Source organism: Perca fluviatilis, chromosome 19, assembly GCF_010015445.1.
Source record: "Perca fluviatilis chromosome 19, GENO_Pfluv_1.0, whole genome shotgun sequence".
Classification (NCBI taxonomy): domain Eukaryota; kingdom Metazoa; phylum Chordata; class Actinopteri; order Perciformes; family Percidae; genus Perca; species Perca fluviatilis.
In genome coordinates, this window is record NC_053130.1 from 10938171 (window position 1) to 10950541 (window position 12371).

The window sequence follows — 12371 nt, forward strand, 5'->3', positions numbered from 1 at the left end:
CTGTAAAAGTTGGAGTTTTTATATTGTATTGTACTGCAGAACTGGGATTTTTTAAGCTGACTTGGCAGTGCTCACAACAGAACGAGGGAGACTTTGCTCAGCCCTGTCTTATAATGACAGTTTGGTGTGTGTGTGTGTGTGTGTGTGTGTGTGTGTGTGTGTGTGTGTGTGTGTGTGTGTGTGTGTGTGTGTGTGTGTGTGTGTGTGTGTGTGTGTGTGTGTGCGTGTGCGTATGTGTAGCAGTTACCCAGTTTCTGTGGGATTTACTGTCAGGAAGTGACAGCCTGGAAAAGAGTTGCCCCAACAAACAACATCAGCTGTTGAATGAGATTTCGCCTGTCGTTTCGTAGCATCTATCTGCACCAGATGGTGATTTGTTACAGGAAATACACTGGTGGCTTTAAAAACATTTTACTGCAGGATGTCAGGGGTGTGAAGACAAGGCGTAGACTCTAATTGGAGTGATGGAACAGATGCACAACTTGCAAAGTTGCCAAAGAATGTTTCACATTTGCCCTTGCTCTCTTTTTCTTCCACAATTTAAATAACGCTCAGCTGCCCATGGATTGGATCGGTGACAAATAGGCCTACTGTTGATCTTCTCACCTAACTCTGCAAGAAAGTGAATAAAAAATGTCGACCTATTTCTGTAAGTAGGTGTCTACTAAAGCAAATGTAGCCTAAGTATACATCCATAGGATTTGGAGAATATCTCAATGGCTAATCAACATGAATTTGTCAAGTGCCACCTGCAGTCAAAAGGGTAGTTGTAAGGGTTATTATGGGGTTATTACTGAATGGAAACAGTAATATTTTGATGAATAAGCTATACTCCCTGCGGACAGGAAGTAATGTTGCACCAGAAGGACTCCCTGACCTAAAGGCTCAGAAGCAATGAGTCCCTTTTCATGAATCATTAAACAGTCAGCACACACTTTAAAACCTGATAAACACAACCACACAGATGTTAAAGAAGAGACTCTGCAATAAAGGCATCAAGTAATAATAATAATAATGATACATTTAATTAATAATAGATAGCTTTGTAGCTCTGCTTTATTAAAGATTTCAGTGAGAGTGTACTATGCTTCCAATATTAAAACTATAAGCAGTGAATTGTTCGCCTGTGAAATTCAATACCACACATCTCTATAAATCAAGATACTAGAGCAGAATGGAATATTTTAAAAACCCTATTTAACCCCTGTTCTGAGCTCAATGCTGGAAGCGCTTATAGAGCTTTGTTTTCTGACATGTAGATTATCCCACTCAGATGTTTATCCCAGGTTTCCATCCTTGACATTTCGATGACATATGGATTTCACAAATCAGTCAGCACCCCGCGATCACACTCATGTAACAATTTTTAAACTAAAGTAACTTGTCTTTGAGTCTAATGAATTTCAGCTAATTGCCTAATTAGTTCACCTCATGAAAAAGCATGCATGGCTTCCAGTGGAGTCTCACCATTAATCTGTCTCTGCATGTAGTGTGTGTGTGTGTGTGTGTGTGTGTGTGTGTGTGTGTGTGTGTGTGTGTGTGTGTGTGTGTGTGTGTGTGTGTGGGTGTTCTTGTTTAACAATATTCGTGGTCCAAAAACCAGGAGTCCAGTATACTTGTGGGGTCCTGACAGCTTTGTGGGGCCAAAATGCTGGATCCCATAACTTTAAAGGGCTGTTTGAGGGTTAAGACTTGGTTTTAGGATTAGGGATATAATTAGGTTATGGTTAGGGTTAGGGTAAGGGTTAATGTTAGGCATTTAATTGTTATGATTAAGGTTAGGGTAAGGGGCTAGGGAATGCATTATGTTATGACGGGTCCCCACAAAGATAGTGCCACAAACCCCGTGTGTGTGTGTGTGTGTGTGTGTGTGTGTGTGTGTGTGTGTGTGTGTGTGTGTGTGTGTGTGCTAAGAGAGTGTAAGACTGAAATAAATAGAGGAGATAACATTTTTGCAGTCTGAGCTACCACGCAGTAAAGAAACCCATAAAAAAACTAGCCAATTAAAGTTAATGAGACAAGGGAGATTTAAAGCTCATATATAGTAAAACTGACTGCATAATTCAAACCCGTGGATCCTGGAAAGATATTTAATTAGTTAGTGTTGAAACTGATAGTGTTCATTATTGTGGTACTGTATGTATAACACACCTGCACACAGACTGTCAGATGTGTGCAAAGAGGCAATAGCTCCCTCTACTGTTCTTAAAGATGCAGTAGGTAAGTCTTATAAAACTAACTTTCTGTCATATTTGCTGAAACTGACCCTATGTTCCAGTAGAACTACATGAATTATGTAATATAAAAAAATCCAGCTCCTCTGGCACCACCTACAGCCTGTAGTGCGATTGGCAAAATTCCACCGCTCCCGGTTGATCTTCTCCAATCAGGGCCACAGGGGGGGGGTCTATCTGCCTGTCAATCGCTGCTCAGGCACATACACGCATATATAGCGTTCTCCCCTCCCCCTTCCCCACGCACAAGCTGCAGAAAGATTTCCCAAAACTCGGATGAATATTGGAGTGGCTTTTCAGAGGTGGCGTGAGCTCCGGGATTTTAAAGATCTGAAGAACAATGCAGATCAGATGTAGCCACATTTCTTCTCGACAGGTAACATAATTACCATGAATGATTTATCTTTCACTTGGTTATTAGTAGTCAAAAGTCCACAATGCTACTTGGTGAGCATGATAGTAACGTTTGCACAGTGGTCGGTCTGATATGATGCTGAAATGGCTAACATTAGCTTGCTAGTTAGCATTGTTTTACTGTTGGTGAGTAAAGTTAACATTGTGTTGTTTAGTTATTGAACATGTTGTCTGACCTGCCATTAGTTCTGTCCCACCCTTTGTTTTGGAGGGTTTTTAAAAGGGGTGGGGGTGGTGGAAAAAAAAAAAAAAAAATTTTTTTTTTTTTTTTTTTTTTGGGGGGGGGTTAGCAAAGTCCTGATTTATCTTACACTAGCAGCAGCTTTAAGGTCTAAAGACCCAATCACTGCATATACATCACTGCATATCCACAAACTTATGGTGATCTTGTAAAATATAATGCATTGCTATAGATTAAGCTACTTACCAACTGCCACATATAAAATAGTAATAACACTTTACTTAAACCCCCAAATATTTAGCATTTATAAGCAGTATGTTAACATTGACTAAATGCTTTATATTACACTATAATGTAGATGCAAATAGATATATAACTGTTTTGTATATATGTCAACTATAACTCAGCTTATGTGCACCCCTAAGTGGATGCTGGTGACTGGCAATGACAACATGAATGACAATACAGTACAACTCAGTTGTAAATATGTCTTCAAATGAGGTGGTACAATTCTTGACTTACTTGAAGTAATAATGAACACCTACAAATGTCCTTATAGCTGCATTATAACTGCATTATAATGTGTTATTAAATGTGCATATACTGCTTAGAAATGCAAAATGTATGGTTTAAAGTATTAAGCAGTTCAAATTAGCTCCACCTCCACCAGACATTTTAATGCTGTTTACACAACACATCAGTTATAATAATTGGGTGTGAAAAAACAACATGATAACATACAGTAGCAATCTCAAGGGTCCATTATGCCTGATGAGTATTTTCACTTTGAATATTGTGTGATATTGAAATGCAATTTGGTGATGATATGTCTATACTTTCATTTAAAGGTGCCCTGCCACACAAAACTGTTTTTACTTGTATTTTTTGAAATATGTTTGGTCCATATGTGTTTGTGTTATGTATAAAATGAATTGCTACCTCCTCTGTCAGGTCTAGCCACTGAAAAGAAATAAGCGGAGAAATCAGGCCAATTACAAAAGCTTGTCAGTCTGACGTGGTGTTGCCTGAACTCATTACTATTCATGAGCTTGCCCAGTTGCGCTGGGTAAAGGATGCTGATAGCCAGGCTCTCATTAGCTAGCTGTTAGCCAATCAGAGTCAAGCAGCTTAGCTCGTTGAATATTAATGAGAACTGGCACAAATCGAGCTGAGTCTTCCTGCAGGCTTTCTATACCACGCTAGAATGGCTTGAAACAAGGTAACCAAGGCATTTTTTCCACAATTTTTTTTTACAGAGCCCATTGGTAGAACTTCAGACATTATCACAAAGTAATGAAATATGTGTGGCAGGGCACCTTTAAGTAAACATTTTAAAAAGCAGTACTCGTATGTCTGAGACATATTCTCTGACCATGTCACTTTGCACAAATACTTCTTCACTGCAGATTAATTTATGCCTAAACTAATTACAGGAAGAGAGAACAAAATACAGTGATTCATAGATGATTAAGTCTCACTAGGGGGTGGCATTTAGATAACCGCAAGATGACTGAATAGCAGTATGAATGCTGGAGTGTTAATCCATGTCCTCGATTTGGTGATTTGGTCTAACAGTTGACAGTGAGTGAATCATCAGTTTGAGGTCTAACAGCTAAGGCATCACCCAATTTTTAGCAGCAAACAGACGTGAGAAAGGAAAACTTTAATTAAAACCAGAAGCCTGGGCACAATGTTAAATTGCTGCTGAAGTGAAGCTGAACTTGAGCCAAGCTGTCAAACAGGGAGCCAAATACCCCAAGCATCAAATTAATTGGCTCCCAGTATTAAACACTCTACATAGATTTTTTTTTCTGAATATAAAATCACATCAGCAATACGTCCCTCTCACAAAAATAAAGACATCTCTCTCTCCTTGTCTCACTTTCTGCAAAAGGACCCTTGTAACTTGGGCAGGAAAAAAAATCCTTATATGTGAAAGCTTGGCTAACTTTAATCAGCCCCTGGAGGCAATGAAGAGTTTCCTCTATTATTTTACTGGCTTCCCATCACTGGCTGTCTTACATCTACCACACAGAGAGAATATCCTGTCCAATGGGTATCATAAAACACCATTCTTAAACCAATCACACTAACAGTGATTTATTTTGTTGTATGTTGATGAGAAAACAATGACATTGGAACATCTTATTGAACAATCAAAGCTATCTAACAGCGTTATAAGGAAACTGCTCTATGCCTGACTTGTGTAGAGAGGCAGTTACAGCACAAAGCTCAAGGTGAGTATTCCCTACTGCTGAATAACTGTCAGATAAAACTCACCAATTAAAAATGAAAGGAACACAAAACTGAAAACATGTCCATCTTTAAGTGAAAAAGTCAGGTATATGCTTCTTTGAAAGAGGAGACAAAGCCCAAGGCTTTCAACAGATAATAGGGATGAACGGCAGATTTAAACTACAGTTAACATTCAGTAAAACGCATAGATCCACAGACACCAGAAAATGCACACCAATAATATTGCATGATGCATTCAAAACTGTATTATTTGTATCTGTGATTGGCCACTTATCCCAAATGGATTCCATAGATCCTTCTGTTTGCCTTTTTTAGCTTTTATTTGATAGCTAACGTTAAACTAGCGTCAAGAAGATGTGCCAAACATTCATACAATGGCTGAATCCTTTTTGTTTCAGTTTGAGCTGAATACAACTTCTAAATGTCCTTAACTCTCTTCTTCATAATCTTTATCTTCATGATTGTCAGTCTCCCACAGTATGAGATAAAAGAAAATAAACCTCTTAGACCAATTTGTATCCAGGAGAGAAAGCCTCAGGGGCTAGGGCCCTATGTGGTTTGACCAATATTATTACTGATCTGGGACATTTCACCATATTTCATCCAGACTAAGCCTCCCAACCTGTAGTATACAGAGTATACAGTGAATGCACTTAATCAATAGAAACTTGAAATGGTAATTTATGTACCTAAGTGCAATGTGCATTTGAAACCAAGCATGTGAAATATAAACAGTAATGACTACAAAGTACAGAACCTATACTAACATAAAATAAAAGTATCCATTAAGCCATTAAGCAAAGACTCCTAATGGTGTAACATCCACTTAGATGCACTAACATAGTTTCAGAAACAAAGCCTGAAGTGAAGTGAATCAGTCAGCATAGGTTCATGTAACAGGAAAGATAGTTGATAATAAAGGACTATACTGTTTAAAGGACTATAATAACAACAATCACACTGGGACAGCCCAAAGTCACACACTGCCAAGGGACCTTATGTAAGTGAGGCTCATGCTTGAACTGAACAGGAATGTTTGACTGGAGCATAAGTTGAGTAACCGTTATTTTAATAAAGATTTGTTATTTAACTACATTAATTTTCACCTTTGGTATTACAGTAATTGGATGCTGTTGTGAATCCTATTTGTTGTCAGTTACACCAAAAGCTTCGCAGATTTCACTGATTAGTAGTATTAGTGCTCTGTAATGAACTATCATACAGTATTTCACTTACAAATGCATTTTGTAACCGTATTTATTTTATATCCATCATAAATCCTGAATGCAACATTTCACATGAAATGTGAATATGTTAAAACATAAAAACGATAAAAGGTTAGAGGTGCTCGTCTGTTTTGTGGTGCTTTAGTTCAGGATTTCCTGAGACTCATGACTGACTGACTCAAAGTTTTACAAGTTGTTGCTGAACTTGTGACTTGAATCATGCTGACAGCGGTACTCAATGTGCCTAAAGCACTCTGTATCCAATGTCTTATCTCATGCTTCTCCTACAGTACTGACTATCCATTTAACATCCTTGTCAGCAGGGCAGCTCTTGCTCTGATGTTAAATGTACAGTATGTCTGGCCTGGATCTGTAGAAGAAAATTCCATTACATAATAATGAGGTTTTTGCAACATTTACATTTTTTTATTTGTTGTTAACTAGGTGCATAGAGACTGTCGGGTTTGCATTTGTCGTCCCTAATCATTAATGCTAAATATGTGTGTGTGTGTGTGTGTGTGTGTGTGTGTGTCTCTGTTTTGGGGTCGGTGGTGTGGAGTTAAACTGCAAAATTCCTTGCCTATTAAGCGACTGGCTTGTCTGAAAAACAGCTTGTCTGTGTGTGGTCTGGTGTCTGCAAATACACACTTACAGTATATGTGTGTGTGCGTTTCACTGGCCGTGTGCATCGTGTATGTGTGTGAGTGTATGTGAGCCTGCAGAAAGGGGGACAGGCTGATTCATCATAGAAGGTTATACAGACAGGCTTAGAAAGCTGCTCTCTGAACATGGCACTGTTCCCCTCCAACATCAAATATTCAACACACACCTTTTCCATTCCTTTCCCTGATGCTAAATGGTGAAAGCCCTGTGTAGAATGCTGATACTGTTTACCTACAAGCAGCGAGTCCCTTAAGGACCTTACAACTCCTTTCTAACAGAAAACAAAAGTGATTTTTGAATATCATGCAAAAAAAGAAAGAAAGGCAAAGTGTTGCAGAATGTAAACTGAAAAACAGTTTGTTCCTCCAGCCATAACTGGAGATCTCCCACAGCATGCAACATTTAGAAACTTACACTGAATGTCTTATTGAAACAAGGGTTTGGAAGGGACACAAAAAAGAAACTCCATGGTACTGTATGCCAATTTACTATAAAAACATGTATATGTGCAACACGTAACAATTATTTTCATAATTGATTAATTTGTAAAAGTATGAATATAATGAAGTATTACAATTATAATTTCCCAGAGCTGATGGGGATGAATTCAAATGGCTTGTTTTGTCCAACCAAAGATATTCAATTCACAATGATAGAAAACAGAGAGATTCATCAAATCTTCACATTAAGGTTGCTGTAAGCAGCAAATCTTGAAACAAAAATTTGCGTGAAAGATGAAATGTTGCTGGTTAAATGTTTCTGTCAATCTGACAATTATGAATATTATCTCCACATCATGACAACAAAATAGTCCACAAGATTTTATTTTGTCCAGTAGTGCCTCCAAACCTCCATGCCCTGATTTCCAGCACTTGCATACTGCAGGTAGCCTTCTTCTTCTTCTAACACCATTCCAGTCTTGGGTCGAATATTCAAACATTACAGAACCAATTTCCTCCCAGATAGCAACACCCACACTTCTCTCCTGTTTTAAACAAGCATTTAAACTTTAATGTTCTAAATCCCTTAAAAAACAGCAATCAGTGCAGAATAACATGCATCAATGGATAAAAACAAATAGGTATTTTTTAAAGTGTTTCAGTTGAGAAAAATGCATGAATGCGACATGTTTTGGCCAGAACAACCTCTATAGTATATTAGTGGAATAGTGTTTTTCAGTTGTATTGCACTACTCTTTACAGTAATTCTCTGACCCCAGCTCCAGCATTCAGAACTTACATGTTCGAGTTTGTCCTTCCTGCGAAGCCAGACGCCGGCTGAGTAGTCCTGATGCTGCACTGCAGTTAATATGGAGCTGGCTGGAATCCCGATGGCTGGCATGCCGAACCCCAACCCCTGACCCCTCGAGTCCAGGCCCATTGTTCCGCGGGTCCCTCGTAGCTCCATTATAGCCAGATGGATGGGTGGGTGGATGGTCTCTCAGTCTTGGTAAAAAAAAAGAGTCAATTAGCTTGTTGATCTCCTGTTAATAGCTGGTGGAAACTCTTCCTTTTTGATATGCATCGTGCACATTTAGCTTGACTGCACCTTTTACTTCCTTGGTACATGGTGAAAAAATGAATATACTTGTAAGTGTCTAGCAAAAGGTGGTGTTTTTCTTCCAAAGCAATTTGCTGCAAGCATTCAGCTCCAGTGGAGTGGAGAAGCTTTACATTCCTCAAATGCATCACCACATAGCTTTCATTGTCATAATACCCCTGTGTTCATAAAGAAGCAGCATCCCTTTCTTCACCACTATTGGCAAATGTCCACAGGCTGTAGGAAAATCCTCTTCCAGTGTGCCTCCTGTAAGCACGGCTTCACCTTCTTATTGTAATGCAGAGATATTTGCTGAGCAAGGCTGGACTGGGTTTAACTGAGCACAGAGCTGTTAGGCTCAGCTCTCAGCAGACCGGGAACTCCGACGACTCTGATCAGGACTTCCACAGATTCAGGCATCCCCGGTGCACGACGTGGGAGTGTATCTGTGAAAAAATGGGAGGAGAAAGGGAAAGGGAGGGGTATAAAAACACAGAGGAAGAGGTATAAAGAGAGAGGGGACAGAGAGAGGCGTGGTGATGCTGATGCAGTGTCATAGAGGAAGGAAAGACCTCTATGTAAAACAGACACCAGTGGAACCAGTGGCCCTGATGACAGACTCAATGGACACACCCATACCTATATTTCTCCCAAAATCTCTTTTTCTCATTCCCATTTGTCCATCCAGCCCCCCACATATCACTCTTTTCCTCCCCCTATATGTCAACAACTCTATCCCTCTTTTATATTTTTTGCTGCCTACATGAACAGTCATGTTTTCTCTTTCTTTCCACCACTCCCAAATGAAAATCGAGTTGTTTTTTTTCCATATTCGGGTGTGTTGCTCTCTCCTTTGACCATGGACAGGGTGCTATCCCTGGCTACACATATGCACGTCTAACTCCACACACACACACACACACACACACACACACACACACACACACACACACACACACACACACACACACACACACACACACACACACACACACACACACACACACACACACACAATGTTAAAATCATTAGTGGCAAACAGCCAGTGCACCTTATGTCAAACTTGAAATTGAAACAATCCATTATAATTGCATGGCTTAACTCTAAGATACAGCTGTTGAGATACTTACAACCGGCAATGGAATACCAAGATATTGCCAATTACTGTATATAAACATATAACTGGTGTGCCAATTATATTAACAAATATGTAAGAGGAAAATATAATGACATCAGGGTATCTGGTTGTTACCTTTTGAATATGCAATATAATTATAAATTAATTCAGGGTGCGGTCAAAAATAAGTGTTTATTTTTTAAGTGACCTGAATGGACTTCAATCCATCCAACACAATTTACAACACTACCAGTATTACTATTTACTGCTGTGGTGGAAAAAATACATTCACACTTTTTCCTGACAAAGAATGAAGAGACAGACACAAATACAGTATCAGACATGTACTTTACATTCAGTAATGCTCTTTAGTTCTTAAAACTTTCATCATTAGTGTAATAATCTGGAAAGATTGTTTTAAAAGGATTAGCATAATACATATTTGGAAAGAGACTATACAGGAGCATCAGCTGCTCATCTACTTGCAGCCATGTCTTGATGCTGCAAAGTCAACTAGCTTGATTACTAAATAATGAAAAGAATCGGTGTATATTAGATTCATTTTCACTACAATTCTCTTCTATACTCTTGAAGATCTGTAAAACTCTCTCTGACCACATTTTGGAGGAAAATATTGCCTATAGCTTCACTCATTTGTCTGTCCAATGAGACAAATAGTCCATGTTTCAATTACAGTAATGATTATTAACTAATTTTTTTCAAGTGGCAGATCTTTTTTTTGGTAGCCTCATATTCCATCTCAACAATGCTGAGTCATGCACATTTGTGAGAAAGCTCACATCTCAAACAATCTACAAAGTTCCTCTCATTCAGTCCAAATATCATGTCTCTCTGCCAGCACTGTATCAGTTGCCATGAGAGGAAATGCGAGCTGAATACTGAACACTGAGATTAATGAGAAAACTTAACTGAAGGCAAGCCAACTCAACGCAAATAAACACTGAGCCAACCTTAAAGGCTTTAAGGTTTAAGCCATAGAGAAATGCCTTTCATCATCCGGCAGGCTTCAAATGTGTCTGATTGATGGAAAGCTTTCAGGCAAAAAAGACATCAGGTCTCAGGAAAACAGCCTCAGGTCTCAGGCGTCAGGCGAAAAGCATCAGGTCTCAGGACCACATTCTCTATAACTTAAACCTGAAAGCCTTTTACCTTCACTGACTGTTTATGTGCGTGAGTTGGCTCATGTTCAGTTAAGAGCTCTCATTAATCTCAGTGATCAGTATTCAGCTCACATTTCCTTTGCTGGCCACTGATACGGTGCACTCACACAACACAAGTTGCAACACTTCTCAGACAGGGCACAGGTTACCAAACTATAACTCAGTGCTTTTCACATAAGAAACACGTGAGCTTCAAGCTCGCCACCCATTCTGTCAGAGGCTGACAGATATAACAGATTACAGTGTCAAATCCAGGTAAGTGTATATTCAAAAAATAAAATTCATATCCCAAAGGGTACACTGATGACAACTTGACACAAGGTTTAAGTATTTTATCAAGCAACCTGCACATTACACAAGAAAACTTGTGACATCCAATATGAGGAACAACCGGAAATGGTCAATCAATATACCTTCAATACAGTATTTGTGAGTAGTTACAGTCCATGTTACTACTACAGATGAAGCTGATGAAGCGGAAGTAATAGAATATATATCACTGAAACTCATATTGCATCACTTGCTTATTAAAGCCACTTGCTTCTCCCATTTTCAGTAAATTGTCAAGTGTGCCTTGTGACACCCGCTTTCCTGCTTTACTGCCTATAACATAAATCATTCAAAAGACAGTGAGACCCAGTACACTGATTATAAAGCATATTTTAAATTATTCCTCAAAGCAAAAAATATTACTGTCGTTATGTCCTGAAACTGACGTGCACAGCCACGGGGCTTTCTTTCCCAGCTTTTGAATTTCTATATCTGCACAAACAAGCCAAATTAGTGTTTTGATTATTAATACGCATCCCTTACATTATATTAGAGCCAAAATTCAGCTAGTATGGTTTAATAATAGCTGAATCTTTAGTCACAAAGCTATAAAAATAAAAAAAATATGTATTGTTTTGCTGTTCACTGAATATAAACAACTTCATGTTTATTTCACTGCTTGTTTAAAGGACTTTGTGTCTTCTGACATTCTAAAATCACAGATTGTTATTCTTCATAAATGTCTGCCCATGATGTTTATGGTATACAGTATGAATACACATTTCCCTAAAGTACATCACTGTGATGATTGCACCACAAGTTTCAATGACCTTTCCGTTACAGTAGCATCCAAAAATTAGTCAGCCAAAAAGGCCTCAGCCAAAATCAATAACTCCCCTAAACCATCAACAACTTTGAAGATCAGAGACACCTTACCTGCATCACTCCCTGCTGTGTGCTGTTTCATCTCACACAAAAGCAAATGCTAAAAACTGTTCTATTCCACCTTGACCAGAACATTAAATACTGTGGTCCGTTACATCAGGTTGGTCCTGTGATAATCCTGAATAAGGAAAGGTTAATGGAATATCTGTCCTGCCGAAAGTGAGGATTAAGTACTGTTAGGCCCTCTAACAAAGGGCTGCAGAAGAAACCACCAAGTAGTATCTAAGAAGTGATCATTCGTGCGATCAAGACTAATCTTTTTAAAGGTCCCATGGCATGAAAATTTCACTTTATGAGTTTTTTTTAAAGGAACACGCCGACTTATTGGGACTTTAGCTTATTCAC

The 12371-nt window shown here is 38.7% G+C and overlaps 1 protein-coding gene across 1 annotated transcript in view; it reads right to left on the minus strand.

Annotated features, from left to right (window-relative positions):
• LOC120548128 (inactive phospholipase D5-like) overlaps positions 1 to 12371 on the minus strand; it is a 63555-nt gene that overhangs the window by 47702 nt on the left and 3482 nt on the right. The window contains exon 2 of the mRNA XM_039784154.1: positions 8214 to 8959. Coding sequence (XP_039640088.1) covers positions 8214 to 8381 — 168 coding nt within the window. The 5' untranslated portion in view covers positions 8382 to 8959. The remainder of the gene's footprint in view (positions 1 to 8213; positions 8960 to 12371) is intronic.